Source organism: Lissotriton helveticus, chromosome 5_1 (assembly GCF_964261635.1).
Source record: "Lissotriton helveticus chromosome 5_1, aLisHel1.1, whole genome shotgun sequence".
NCBI classification, from domain to species: domain Eukaryota; kingdom Metazoa; phylum Chordata; class Amphibia; order Caudata; family Salamandridae; genus Lissotriton; species Lissotriton helveticus.
In genome coordinates this window covers 1,190,434,446-1,190,449,556 of record NC_136065.1, presented here as the reverse complement: position 1 = coordinate 1,190,449,556, position 15,111 = coordinate 1,190,434,446, and the positions used below count along the sequence as shown (strand labels likewise).

Here is a 15,111-nt window from a genome sequence, read left to right as displayed (position 1 = left end):
AGAATGAACCAAAGAGAACCAATTCTAAAACAGTAAATGCTTGGATAACAATCAATCAAATGGAGAGAGAAGCAGGCACGACGGATTACAACGGGGGCAAAGGCCTGCGTTAACTACCCTTCACTATCTGCAAAGAGAGAGTACTCCTAATAGAAATGAGGGGGGGGGGGGGCAGCATTCAAAGCAGATCAGTGTGTATAAACACGAAAATGTTTTTACTTACCACGTACTTGACATTCGACAGCTTATATTTGCTATTAAAAAACCATTGAAATTCACTGAAAAAAACATAGGTTATAGACCATATATAGTTAGGAATTAGCATTTACAAAACCTTGAAAATTCACTGAAAAAAACCATAGGTTATAGACCATATATAGTTAGGAATTAGCATTTTAAAAACCTTTTTACTCACACAAAACCATTGAAATTCCATATATAGTTAGTTGCACTAACTATATATCGCGCACCCGCAATCCACTGCTGATGATGTCACATATTACATCATTCATGACATGGTCAGTGACATCACTGATGACATCACTGATGACATCACTGATGACATCACTGATGACATCACTGATGACATCACTGATGACATCACTGATGACATCACTGATGACATCACTGATGACATCACTGATGACATCACTGATGACATTTGAGATGTCATTTGAGATGTCATTTGAGATGTCATTTGAGATGTCATTTGAGATGTCATTTGAGATGTCATTTGAGATGTCATTTGAGATGTCATTTGAGATGTCATTTGAGATGTCATTTGAGATGTCATTTGAGATGTCATTTGAGATGTCATTTGAGATGTCATTTGAGATGTCATTTGAGATGTCATTTGAGATGTCATTTGAGATGTCATTTGAGATGTCATTTGAGATGTCATTTGAGATGTCATTTGAGATGTCATTTGAGATGTCATTTGAGATGTCATCTCAAATGACATCACTGATGACATCTCATTTGACATCTCATTTGACATCTCATTTGACATCTCATTTGACATCTCATTTGACATCTCATTTGACATCTCATTTGACATCTCATTTGACATCTCATTTGACATTACTGATCACATCACTGATGACATCATTCATGTGATAATACTATGAACCTCTTCAGACTCTAATATAGCCTTCGATACACTCAGTGTAAACAGACACTCACAGACTGTGACTCATCCATGAAGTTACACACACACCTAGTCAGTCATGCAAAGAATCAATCACACCTCCATTTTCTCAACTATACAGTTATACACACCTTACTTATTCAAACACATACTAACACATATTTACTCTCTTATACAATCCCGGATACAAGTTCACAATGATCCATACAGCCACTCACACATTCACTGGCTCTTATGCACAGTTATTTATATATGTCAACTCTCACATGTACTGTGTTTTAGATATGTACTTACCTTTGACATGTAGCACTGAGATATCCATTCACTCACCAATACACTCATGCACACAGTCAACCGCCCATACAGCTGTTTCCACATGCACTTTTGAACCCATACATCTAGTGAATCAACTGCTCACACATCTATGCAGTCATACACCTCCCAGACACCCACACACACTCAGTCTCCCATACAAATACATGGGCAACCAATCAATAACCCATATAGTTACTCATATAGCTACTGATCAAAACATGCAGCAGTTTACAGAACAACAGATATAATGATGCACAAATTAAGACAGTTTAGTCACTAACCCATGCACTCAGTGAGACACATTTAATCACTCACTCATACAGTCAGTCATGCACCTACTAAATCCTTCATCCAGACACTTATAAATCCACTCATTCTTCAATATGTAAGACATATTTTAACTTTACAGAAACATACAGTCACTGGATGTTGTCATCAGTGATGTCATCAGTGATGTCACTGACCATGTCATGAATGATGTAATATGTGACATCATCAGCAGTGGATTGCGGGTGCGCGATATATAGTTAGTGCAACTAACTATATATGGAATTTCAATGGTTTTGTGTGAGTAAAATAAGGTTTTTTAAATGCTAATTCCTAACTATATATGGTCTATAACCTATGGTTTTTTCAATGAATTTTCAAGGTTTTGTAAATGCTAATTCCTAACTATATATGGTCTATAACCTATGGTTTTTTCAGTGAATTTTCAAGGTTTTGTAAATGCTAATTCCTAACTATACATGGTCTATAACATATGTTTTTTTCTGTGAAAATATATATATATATATATATATATATATATATATATATATATATATATATATATATATATATATATATAATTCGTAGTGTGACTTAAACCAGAGGCAGGTTTATTACATGAGAATAAACCAAGGCAACTGTACATTTCTTGTTTTAAATAGTGTTGTCAAGGAAGATCTAGTGTTAGAGATATCCACATTATGTAGTGATAATGAAATTGACAAGCTGTAAACTGTCAACTTTATAAAAAACTGTCTTGATAACTTTTATTGAGGTAACAAAGGATTGTATGGTATGATGGCACAATGCAAAATGTTTTCCAAGACTCCTTTAGCCTTGTTTCTTTATTGCCCCATGATTAATATGTATTCAAAGATTATGTATAGCACAATCTTAGCATACATTTCATAGCTAATCCAGTGACCGGTATCAAATCCAGCAGTCATGGGATTTTTAAACTGTTCTATCATGGTGTTGCATCCCTTTTTCTCAAGTGTCCGAGAGAGTAGTTAAAGATAGAGAAGTTACAGCTCAGTGTTCACTCGCCACTTGGTTTGATTTAAGGAGGGGAAGTAGAACCTAGTGCTGATTAATATAGATTTTATTTGTTGGAACTCAAACAAGTTATAACCACAAGGCGTTCATCACAAATGCACAGATGGTGCATAGCTGTATAAGTTGCTGCAAATACCGTGTAGTACAAGATTGTGTATGGACATGTCTGTTGATGCTGAGTCTGTTTTGAAATGGTGCAACAGGCAGAAAGTTGGACAGACTGAATGGTTGACAAGAGATAGAGAAAATTATGCATTGTGTATGTTTATGTATGGATGGTAAACGTGTGATGGGTGGTGCACTATTATACTATTGTGTAGAGGAATTGAGAAATAGAAATTCATGGATGGTGCATGTCTGTATAAGGAATGGAAAAGATAGGTAATGTATTCATGTGTGGAAATTTGAGAAATGACAACTGGATGCCTGGTTGTTTAGATTTGGGGTACTTAAAAGGTAACTGCTTATGTTCCTCTGGCTCTTTCACTTGATTAGTACGTTTGACATAGCTGCACACACTTCTGTTCTTGTGCAAGAGGAATTCTAACTCTTCTTCAGCGCAACATTGTGACATATTTCACATCTCCAGGTAAAACAATTGGAAGAACAACTGCAGCATGCAATGCTGAACAAAGAACTGCATAGTCTCAAACGACAACTGGAGCTTATGGAGGAGGACAAAAAAGAACTAGAAGCAAAGTGTCGAAGTGCAGAGGAACAGGTCAAAAACCTTAAACATTCAGGTAGGAATTACCAGAGGCTCTTACTTTACGCCAATATTGTATGTAGGTGCATGTTAAAAAAGTAAGGTACACATGATGCATGCAGTGACAAGTATGTAGGTATATTGTATACATATGAGAACATAGGAATTATACACATACAATATGTGCAGTGACAGCTATGCAGGTACATTTAGAAGTAAAGAATCTTGGTTCTAAAACCATGTTGAGTAGATGTTTTACCAGGTTTTAGATCCTGTAAACATGGGTATTTGTGGATTAACTTTCTTGTGACTCGTGGATAATTATTTATGAAAACGCTTCCAGTATTGTCTGTATGATCCAGATTTGTACTTGATATTGTTGTTGCAGCCCATGTTACGTCCAGTTAGTTGCATTCCTGTTATACAGTGGCCACTTGATGGTCATTTGTGACATTACGGTGTAAAGTAGCGTATGAGAGCCTTACCGGAATGCATATAGTTCATCTATTGTTACATAATTGTTTTCCAGATGGTACACCAAAAATACAAACACATTTTTCTATTATGTCTTTCAAAGAACAGTTGTAACCATGGATTATTGGGTTTTAGTATATTATGCTTTCTTAATATCCACCTTACTAAGAACACGTTGGCTAGCCTGTAGATACCAATCTCCCCTCTTTTCTAACTACTGTGTCGCAAATGCACCTGGTTTCCTCCAGCCTTCCGTAACCTGTCCTTTCCCAACACATACATCAGGATATAAAAGATGCTGGCGACAGCCTGAAAATTATCCTCTATAATTTGCCAGGATGTAGTCCATGTTTTTCCATCGCTCTCGTCTGATACTTAATATCTACCTTCATATTAAAGACCAATGGTATTATATAGTTGTACTCATTTGTTCCTTTTTTCTTTAAACACTTACACGTGTTCTTTTGCAAATTCTGAACTAAATAATCTAATTTCTCATTGAAAAGGTTTCAGAAAATAAAATATTAACTAGCATTCACATCATCTAGAACTTCAGGCTGTTGCAATCAGGCTGTCATGTTTGATTTACTTGGATGAATGTAACACGCCTATGCAGAATAATTAAGTAGATGAGTTAAGCACCCAGGTTATCCCTCATGTCCAGCTTAGAAGACTTCTGTAGGCTTTGAACAACATACTTTATCATATTTTAACAATTCGGAATTTAACTTTCCTTTTAATAGACCTAATATGAGCATGCCTGCCAAGTATCACGCATCGTGTGTGACATTAACGCATTTTAGTGTGGTGATCCGCATCACTGCACTGAAATGCATTTTTAATCATTCCAGTCTGAAACTGGGCGCCTGTAGCATATCCTGTACCCCGGCTCTGCTGCGTCCCACAGACGTGCGTTGCCAGCAGCGTTCTGCCTCAGTAAGTAAATAGTTAAAGAGCTGACTTCTCAGCTCTGAAGTCAGAGCGCTACAATGTTACAATCTGCCTCGTTGTATTTCATTTCCTGCTGCAACGCGGCTTTCAGACGCCACTGACTCGCACTCTCATCAGACCCGGGGGCGGCCGGGGCCTGGCATCAGCAGAGGTTGCTACTGGCAGCTGTGTGGCACCCTGGGGGGGCCCGACATTGGGACCTCGTCACGTCCTGGAGGAGCCAAGAGGAAGTGTGGTAAGGTCAGAGAAACGGCGGGGGATTCAATAGTCGACGAGTCCTGGTAGTGGCTCGCAGCTGAGCTGTCATGAATAATTAAGTGCCTGAGAGAGCAGGTAAGCTATTAACTAAACTGTAATTTTCAAAAATGACATCTTTGTAAACATTTCTCCGCAGTTGCCGTGTATAGATTGTTAGTTTTGAGAGGTTAGTGTAGTATTGGCTACTTCCGATTCTTATTTCCTCCAGCACCCTGTGCCCCAGCCCGGGCCCTCACTAAGTGTTGCTGTCGACACGCCTGGCAATTTTAGAACTCTGCACTGAGTCCGGAGAGAGGCTGAGCTGGCGGTGTTTAGGGCAGGCGTTTTTCACATTGGCAGAGCTGTGCCACCGTGACCAGTTTTTCATTCAGAGGTCCTTCATCACCAGCGTCGTGACTGCGGGCAGAATAACTTCGCCACTGGCTGAGCCAGTGAGTGTAACAGACATAGACACTGTTCTCAAAGACATCGGCACCTGCATTATTATTTTTCCCCCACCTAGGTGCACTAGTGTATTGTTGTGACTTTACTAGAGACAGAAGTATTTATTATAAATTTAACGCTACCACAGTGATTTCGGACTGTTGAAAGCACTTGACTGTAATAATGATGCACTGCATATTCCTCCAAAAAACTACGATCAGTTTATTGAGCTATAAAACATTTGTTTGCAAAGTAGATAAGAAATTTCAATGTCAGATCTCTTTGTATTGAATTGAGCAATCTCATCCATTAAATGTAAAGCCTCTTTACCAGTCCTAAATCACTTTAAGGTGCCTGCCCCACCCAACACTGCCATTGTTCAGTCAAGCTTGCTTTTGCTACAGTGAATAATCACTATATATATATATATATATATATGTATGTGTGTGTGTATATATGTGTGTGTGTATATGTGTATATATATATATATATATATATATATATATATATATATATATATATATATATATATATATATATATAGTTGAGAGAGATATCTTGATCTACTGTCATATCCATCCTTGGTGGTGGTGTAGTCAAGGAACGGTAACCTAATGGTTGTGTATTTATCTGGCACACCTCTGACGCTTTCTTTTTTCCATTGCTGTTATCTGACATACCCTGTTCCACCACAAATCTAGGAAAGATATATCTGAGGATACTATTTGTTTGCTAGTTTTTGCCATCTGTGGGACTCTTCAGTAGGGTAAACTAGAGTTCAGTGGGCAATTAATTGAGTTCGTTGCATCTCTAATGTACTACAGAAGCTCCTTCCACAGGATTTGTGTTTGCAACATATGTAACATATCACATAAGCAGAGGCAACCTCCCTACCATGAGTTTTACTGGGTATAAGGCCTAATTTGGCCTATGCCTTATACCACCATCAATGTATTCTGTGTACGACTACATAATTTACCTTGACACAAGATATTTTTCTGACTAAGTCCTGATACCATATTAAGAAGCAAGGACATTTTCTGCCTCCATCTGCAGGCGAAGAGGTTTTTCAGTTCTAGAGAGTGGTCTGTGAAAGGAGAACTGATCAAAGAAGGTTCACACTAAGGTCGGATTTTGGAAATCCATCGATCTGCTTATAATGAGAATTGTACCTTTTCATTAAGGCTTGAAGGCCCATTTGTATTCTAGGATTCTGTGGGCGCCTTGTGTGTTCTGCCTCTTTCTGCCCAGTTGTGGAATCCCAGCCCCTCAGTGTGCTGAGGGAAAGCCTAGGGATTAGAGTTCAAGATTGTGGTTGCATCGTATTGTATGTCTGTATGGGGAAGATGTTGCACGTTTCCATCTTGGGTATTCTTCTTCGTTCCCTGTGAAAAATTAAAACTCTAATATCTGTGCATTCCCATGAACTCTGATGAGCCTTAAGTGTTTCATTTCTGATTTTAAATCCTGCAACCTTATGAATGGTTTCCAATCCATATTCAACAGTATGTGTGCTAGACTCACTGTTGTGATGGAGCACAGCACAAGTTTATGTTGTGGATGACCGATTTAAAGTATTTTGTATTCTTTGAGCGAAGTGCTCCATTGGGAAAGTGGTTGGTTGCATATTTCTACATCTCATGAAAATAAAATCTACATTGGCTGCCTCTATATCTACTTTCACTATATCAACCACATGCCTACTCTACCTAAACCAACTTTTTAAAATATAAATTTTTCTTAATTTGTATTTTTTTAAATAATTTAAATGTTTGTAAATTCTAACAAATACTTTACATTATTTTTTAATTATTTTAATGCCCGAATTCTCATTACCCTAAAGATTATTCGCATTCTTAATAATAGTTAATTAATTTGTTTTGAAATCTAATAGTTTATTTCTATTCCTAATACCTCGGTTTCTCGTGTTTAGTTATTTTAATTTATTGGCTATCTTTGTATTTTCCCTTTTACTACATTAATTTTAATTATTGCAATTTGATTTTAGTTAAAATATAAATAAAATGTCAATGATATAACTCAGCCGAAAAGGCCGAGGGGAACCCCAATCTTCCATTTTTATTACATATTTAAATGTATCCAATATTTCTTTATTTAAGTACATTTTTTTCTATCTTTATTCTTGCTAGCCCGATTTCTTAGTAATTTTAAATTCAATTTAAATTAAGGGTGAAATAAAATATGTAATTAAAATATCTATCGTTGGAATCCTTCAGCTCTCCAAACTTCCTTCTTAAAAGAAAATGTAGTTTCATTTATAGTTTTTAATGACCCCAAATGTATTAATGGTTCTTACTTTTGCTCATATACCGGTTAGAGATGCAGTTAATATGTTGATATGATGGAGTTAACGTAGTTGCTGGTAGATATAGTCATACCAGCTCTAATATCCGAGGCAGCACCTGACAATCCTCTCTTCTCTCATGTTGCTATTAGAGCATGTTTTTATTTACTCTGATGGTTGTTGATGGTGGTTTTTTGTGACTTGTCAATGGTTTCTATGCATCCTCACCATAGTTTCAAGTCCCTGCTGCTCAGCCAGTGTGTGTGTGTGTGGGGGGGGGTCACGGAATGTTGATGAGTGCCTGGGTGGTGTGAATGTCTGTAAGAGTGGGCTGAGCAGCAAGGATGCTGCTCCTGGTGGGGCGTTACCATACACCTCTAACCTGTAAATAAGCTGAATAAACTTACATCCTATAACCTACAAAGATCCGTCTTTATTTACAACAGCAGTTGGGTGTTTGCCGGACTAAATATCGTGAAGGGTTGACCACAACAGAAGTTGCTGCTAAATTAACTTTGTCAACCCAGTTGAATGTATTCTCTTTTAGGAATAAACCTGAGAAAGGTGTCTTTGCAACACATGCTATGTAAATGGCATTCACCACCATTCTGATATTACTGAAGGGATATCTCTTGCTGGTAGAATCAGATTGATCCTCATGCTGATACATCAGAGTGGGCAGACTGTTCGAGACAGGGTGACAGGATTTTTTTAGACCATTTTCACAACGTAATTCAAAAGAACAAGAAGTTAGTTTTCATTAGGTGCGCGGTATAGTGTGTCTAGTTACCTAGAAGGTTTATCCGCCAAGTACTCTGCAGTTGAATTAAAGTCTTCCTTCCCTTTAATGGTGATATATTGTCATAAAGTCGTAAATGCTTGGATCTATTTTGGTGAAAAATGTTTTGTCCTTCACTTTGCAAGCACGCTTGTATAATTTACATTGTTTTTACCAAGTTGTGCCTTCAATCCCCATCAATCATTGCTGCTTTTAGTTTTTCCAGGATGAATTTTCTCATTCCTTGTCCCGTAACACTTCCCCTCGCTTTTTATTAGAATCCTTTACACTTAAGTGGCATAATATGAAACACCAATGTCGCGCTTCCCCTTGTGTAGCAATAACTAAAGGAGGACACACTCTCAATCCCCATGGGAGTAAGGCAAAGATGTGATGTGGGCACGAACAATTTGATCTTTTAATGGATGTTGCACTATTTAGGTTGCATGAGTCAGTACAATTAGGTTCAGTACTAATACAACAGGTTGTAAGATGTAGTGGGCATAAGCGACAAGGAGTTACATTTCACATGGTATGTTCTCTAAGGGGTCTCTGTTCAGCTCTTGGTCAGACATGACTTGGGGAACCTGAACAATACTGCGAATCTGTAACAATCACTATTCACGTTCGATCTCAAGTACAGTAGTAGTCAAGAGCACTCTTAAGGCAAGAACCTGTGCTAGCACCTACACACCTGATGCTGTGGTTCAAGGATATTGGCCCCAATATGTGGGTGATCTTATGGTCTAAATCGCATAGTCCAAGCGACTGACCCTGATCATACAGTTCCTTTACAGTTGTTAGTGATGCAACTGTCCATCCCTAATTACGCTGAACCTTTGCTGCAGGCTGAGGCACATTGGTGGTCCAAGGTTATTGTGCCTTAGGCACGCTGGTAGTACAAGCATTCTCACACATGTCCCTCACAGCATCTAAGGTGCATTTGTGGTCCAAGCCACCGTGAGCTGAACCTTCACAGCAGTGTTGGTGCACGCTATATTAGCATGAACCAGTCTACAGTGGGGAACTTCCCCATACTGAGTAAGGTCTACTGTGCTGTCTCTGTGACCCGTGGCACCTACAGAACAAGGCAGGAAAATCTAGAATTCAGCTCCTGTCATGTCATTTTCGATACCCTACACATATCAACTTGGGAGGAATTATTTCTCTTCAGATTCTTTGTTCATGGACGATGGTTCCTAGGCATGGCCCCCCCCTTTTACTTTTTCATGCCTGAGATTGCAGGCATAATCTCACAAGACCTCTTCCTGCCGCAGAACTTGCACAACAAACTGTAAAATTTTGCATGACTTGCAAAATCTCCGGCAAGATTTGAGGTTCTGATTTTGCGATGGTGCCCTGAATAGTGGGGCAGATCGAGGCATAGCCAAGGAGAATAAAAGCAACATTTTACCTTACCACACACTGTCCAGGAGCAAAAATGGCCACACTGAGCAGACAAGATGGCAAGTAACTGCTGTGGTCCTGACATATTTGTAGTTGTATTTGATCTGTGACTCTGGAGGGTGAATAGAGGACTGATGCTAAGATACCTGCCGTATGTCTATAGCATTCATTAAGCTACACCTGTGTCTAGCTAACTCAGTGCATGATTGAAACCAACAACAATTATTCCAGTAACTTATTGATGTTTAGTGACATTTATTTGTCTGGAACAGCAACAAAACATTTGTAGTAGAAATGTTTGCACAGTTACAAAGAGGTTAATGACACTGACTTTGCATTGAATTGGCATTTGCATAGCACTGTCTTCCACCTTATGAGAAAAAACGGGATTAACTTGACTGCTTGTATATAAAAATGTGATAAGACATTTACACATCGATTTTGGAACTGCACTAAGATTTCTATGAAGCAACAGAAGAGGTACCTGAAAGTGGCAGAGGAGTCTTGTGTATTATGTACCTGAAAGTGGCAGAGGAGTCTTGTGTATTATGTACCTGAAAGTGGCAGAGGAGTCTTGTGTATTATGTCTTTACAACCATGCATCTACAACTCGACATAGATATTGTATGCATTGAGCCTAGATGAGAGCACTGATGAACAATTCAGTGGATTTGCTATTCAGAAGATCGTCGTTGTGAGATCATTTAATAAGTGGCATGTATTTTGTGGCTCTGTGGTTCTTGGAATGTGAGTGCCAATGAAGTGGGATTAATAGGTTTAAGGACGAGAATGCTAAAGTGACTGGTCGGGGGAGGGGCTAGGAGGTAGTGAGAAGCGTATGTCCACCTGTGAATGGATTGCAGATCGGTTTTTATTCTTCGAGTCCCTTGGAGAGGTAGAGAGAAATGGTGCTATGAATGGACTTGGTAATTAGAAGCACTGTTTTCTAGAACACCTTATTCTAGTTGAGTCTGCCCTCTTGGTGACAGAATCTTGTGGGAGGTTACGTTTGAGAAGATTCAAAATTGTGCAAGTAGCGAAGTTAATAACTTTGCCCAGAAACATAACAGCATATTGGAATGAGACAACCAATATACTATTAAAGTAGTGAATCTCCCTGGAAGACCCCTGATTATACTGAAGCCCTGGGAAGTTTAACGCCGGCTTCTATCCGGAGGTGATTTAGCGAGCGTGCGAGTAACAGAGCAGGCAAGATGGTGGTGTGCGAGCAGAGCAGGCAAGATGGTGGTGTGCGAAGAGCTATAGCACCCACCCCTGGGATCAGAGCTGACCAGCCCCATTGGATGGCGGTCCTGCCAAATAGACATTTGGAGGGGCTCGGCTGGAGCCTACCAACCACAGGGACACCAGCCCGATGCTGCAGTCAACCTGAATGCAGGGGCGAGCCCCGCTACCTTCCCCACGAGGCTGGAGCATTCCATGAGGAGTGAGGCAGGCCCACCGGAGAAGAGGAGAGGGGTTGGACTTGCTTTGAACCCAGATTGGGTAGAGTAATCGCCAGCAGGGCTGGCAAAATGTGGGGGCGCTGAGGTCAAATTGAGCAAAGCATGGACTCTGCTGAGACAGCGAGGCAGCACAATTGGTCCTGAAAAAACAAGGGCCTGAAAGTGACAGCGGCCTTCTCCGAGAAGAGGAGCAGGGTTGGACTTCGACAAGAACTTCAACGGTGCAAAGAGAAGCCGTCCGGGGCATAAAGTTATTAATGGTGAGGGGCACCCCAAGGGCTCCGCTGTGACTGAGGGAAGATTAGAATCTTGGGCACCCCCGGCATTGATTGACCTTAACTGCAGCAGTAGGGAGTATCAGACACCCCTCACACAGAAGTCCTACAGGAGGGATAGACCAGAGAGCGAGTGAGGCGGAAGACCCTTTGACAAACTTCTGCCCTAATGTGTCATGTTCCCCGTGCCTGCTGCTTTTCTGGAGACTAGATCATGGGTAAACTCAGACAGAAGGCCTTTCATAGTTAGCATGGATCCTTGAGGGAGGCATGACAGCACCTGGACCACCTTTAATTGGGGAAGTTGCTTCAGGCTGATAATTGATCCTCTGTGGGCGGGGGATGACTCCCCCTCCCGCCCCCGCCCCCCCTCTAATACTGACACGCTGCCTCTGATGAGTGGGTGGGATGGATGGTGGAAGGGGCGATTGAGCGCACATTCCCCTGGATGGCACCCTGACTCGAGGATTTCAATGGAGGGTAGGAATGTATACTGGGCGACAAGAGAGACAATAGGGAGAGCGACATGTCTGAGGGGAGGGGGGGGGGAAGGGACAGAGGGGGGACCAGGGAAAGGAGGGAAGGGCGGGAAAGAGTTGTTATTGTTTCTAAGTGACCTTACAAGGGGAGAGGTGGAGTTCGTGTATCCACAACCCTGGGGTAGCGTGATACTGTCGTATGGGATAGTCAACAGTTGGAACGTATGCGATTAATGTACTTAGTGGACAATAATACTGATGAAACCGGGGATGAAGAGGAGGGCGACACAGCCCGGAGGGTGAATTACATACTATATCCTAAAGATGGCATGATGCTGTGTACCTGAAAGCATTGTATACATGAAATATAGAATGTCATGTCTATGGTAAAAGGAAAATTGAATAAAGTTTGTTTACAAAAAAAAGAATCGTCCATAAAGGACCTATTTTCAAGCACCCCATCAAAAAAAATGACACTGCCACTATACCCTCGATCCGGAGACCCCACCAAAGGCTTCCTGGTCCAGCTTTTCACAGAACTGAAGACCAAGCTAAGCACGTAACAGCCAAAACTCAAACATAATTTATCGGAACTACAGGGGGGGGGGGGGGGGAGATATCTTCAGGACCTGGGAACCCGAGTCGACCATCTGGAGGCGAATCAAGATGAACGCACACTGGATCTTGAGGAATACCATTCCGCTTGACTGCCATGAATGGTCAATTGATAGCGCTCCAAGAAAGACAGGAAGACCTAAAAACTGGTCCTGCCGGTGCAGGCTCCGCATCAGAGGTGGGTGACCCTTGGCAAAGAAGGCAAGGGCATGGAAAGCTTCATTCAGAACCTGGCAGAGACCATCCTCCATGAACATGGACCGGATTCTCTACGCTTCAACAGGGCCCATAGAGTGGGCCCCAGAATCCCGAACTCAAAACTTCCTCTTGACAGCCTAGTTTGCTTCCACCACTATGAATACAAAGAGGCGATATTAGATTCTGCTAGGCGTGGGTGCCCTATACGCTATAATGGTGACGACCTTCAAAATGTACCCCAGCCCATGTTGATCAAGCGCGCGTCCTTCTACCCAGTCACCTAGTTCCTGCAGGAATACAAGATCCAATACAGACGAGGGCATCTTTTCCACCTTATGTTTGAGTGGCAGGGCGGATGCTAGTTTCTTTAATCCCTTCAGGAGGCCTACTTAGCGCTGAGCAGTCTGCTTCCAGAGACCGAAACAGACAGACCACAAAACCACTGCACCAGCAGGACCTGGAGTGGACACATGTACATCGAGGCCGAAAGTGGAACCTCCCCAAGCGGCAGGAAATCTTGGCAGGCTGTCAATCTGGACAGAGGGGAGAGGTGGGATTACCCTTGGGATACCATGGTATCAGGATCACATAGCTACTAATGGGGGCGCTGCCACCCTGGGTAGATGTTGTCCTGGACCTGTGTTAACAGATGTCATTTCCCCCTACAGGACTTCGATCCTTTCCTTCATTCAGGCGTTGTTGCGGATTGGAGATCCTGAACAGTTGCTTACTAGGTAGGGCAATGCATTTTAACTGAAACATCGCTTTTCTTCTGTTTGTTCTTCTTTTTGTTCTCGTTTGGGGTTTTGCCCCCGTTCAAGCCCTCACTGACTACTGTAGCCACAAAAGCCACTGAGTTGTATCTCCTAGAAATATTAGTACAAAAACAAGCAGAAAGCAAGGGAGAAGAAGGCGGTGCGTCCTTGTCTCCAATACGATACTAGACACAACAATGTGGATGGACCCACTGGGTAAATGTTTGATAATCACTGTTGTGGTAAGCACATGGAACCATTAGGTTTGCTTAAGACCACCAACCTAGTTGGTGTCATGCTTCATCGTCTGGGTCCCAACCGGGTGGCCGAATGCCCCTGGTTGTGCTACAACGCCTGGTTACAGCGGAGCTGGTGTGGTGTGGTGTGATTTGTGTGAAGTGTTGTGAATTAAAAATATCTCTGAATCCTTGCCTATGGTATTTATTAGTGGCTGCCCAGGATATGGTTAAAAATGTGATGCATCTACTAGGGAGGTATTATTGCTCTTTATTGACTAATGATGTGATCCCCTCAGGCTAGATTTAGTGTGTAGCCCTAACCAAGGACAAAGGCCACTCTTAACGGAGGTGATCAACACGCGCAAGGCCGTTCAAATACACTCCAAATTATAATGGGAGATCGCAACCTGGTTCTCGACACCGCAGTTGATATTGACCATGTGAGGAGGGGAGGCTCAGTGTCCCTGTTTATGGTGTGAAATACATTATTGGGAGGCTTTGGGCTTACAGACGCTTGTAGAACGTGCCACCTGCTCACCAGGGACTACTGGACTCGAAGCCCACAAGACATATGCTAGACTCGATTACATTCTTCTTGATAAGCGCTTGCTCCTGAATTGGATAGACTCCACCCAACACACTTTCACACTCTTCGATATTAGCCCAGTCTCTTGCAAGATGGCTGACATAGCCACCCGGGGCCCCAGAATCATTACCAAATTGAGGCTCCAGGACTATCTCATGAGAGACCCAGTAACAGTTAATGTCAAGAAAGAGATCAAGGAGTTTCTGCTCCATAACCATACTGGGGAAATTAGTGTGGCCACCCTCTGGGATATACTGAAGGCGGTCCTGCTGGGTGCTTTAATAGTGGAGGCTACACGTCTTCGAAAACTACGGGAAGAACTGCTCCTTCAATTCGCTGTAGAACTTGAGAGGTTCGAGACAGAGCACAAAAGGACCCTACTCCACAAAATTGTAGGAAAAGGTACTGGCG

The 15,111-nt window shown here is 41.6% G+C and overlaps 1 protein-coding gene across 1 annotated transcript in view; it reads left to right on the top strand.

Annotated features, from left to right (window-relative positions):
- The window catches only part of SHTN1 (shootin 1), a 711,155-nt gene that overhangs the window by 435,102 nt on the left and 260,942 nt on the right, over positions 1 to 15,111 (top strand). The window contains exon 10 of the mRNA XM_078643901.1: positions 3,375 to 3,528. Coding sequence (XP_078500027.1) covers positions 3,375 to 3,528 — 154 coding nt within the window. The remainder of the gene's footprint in view (positions 1 to 3,374; positions 3,529 to 15,111) is intronic.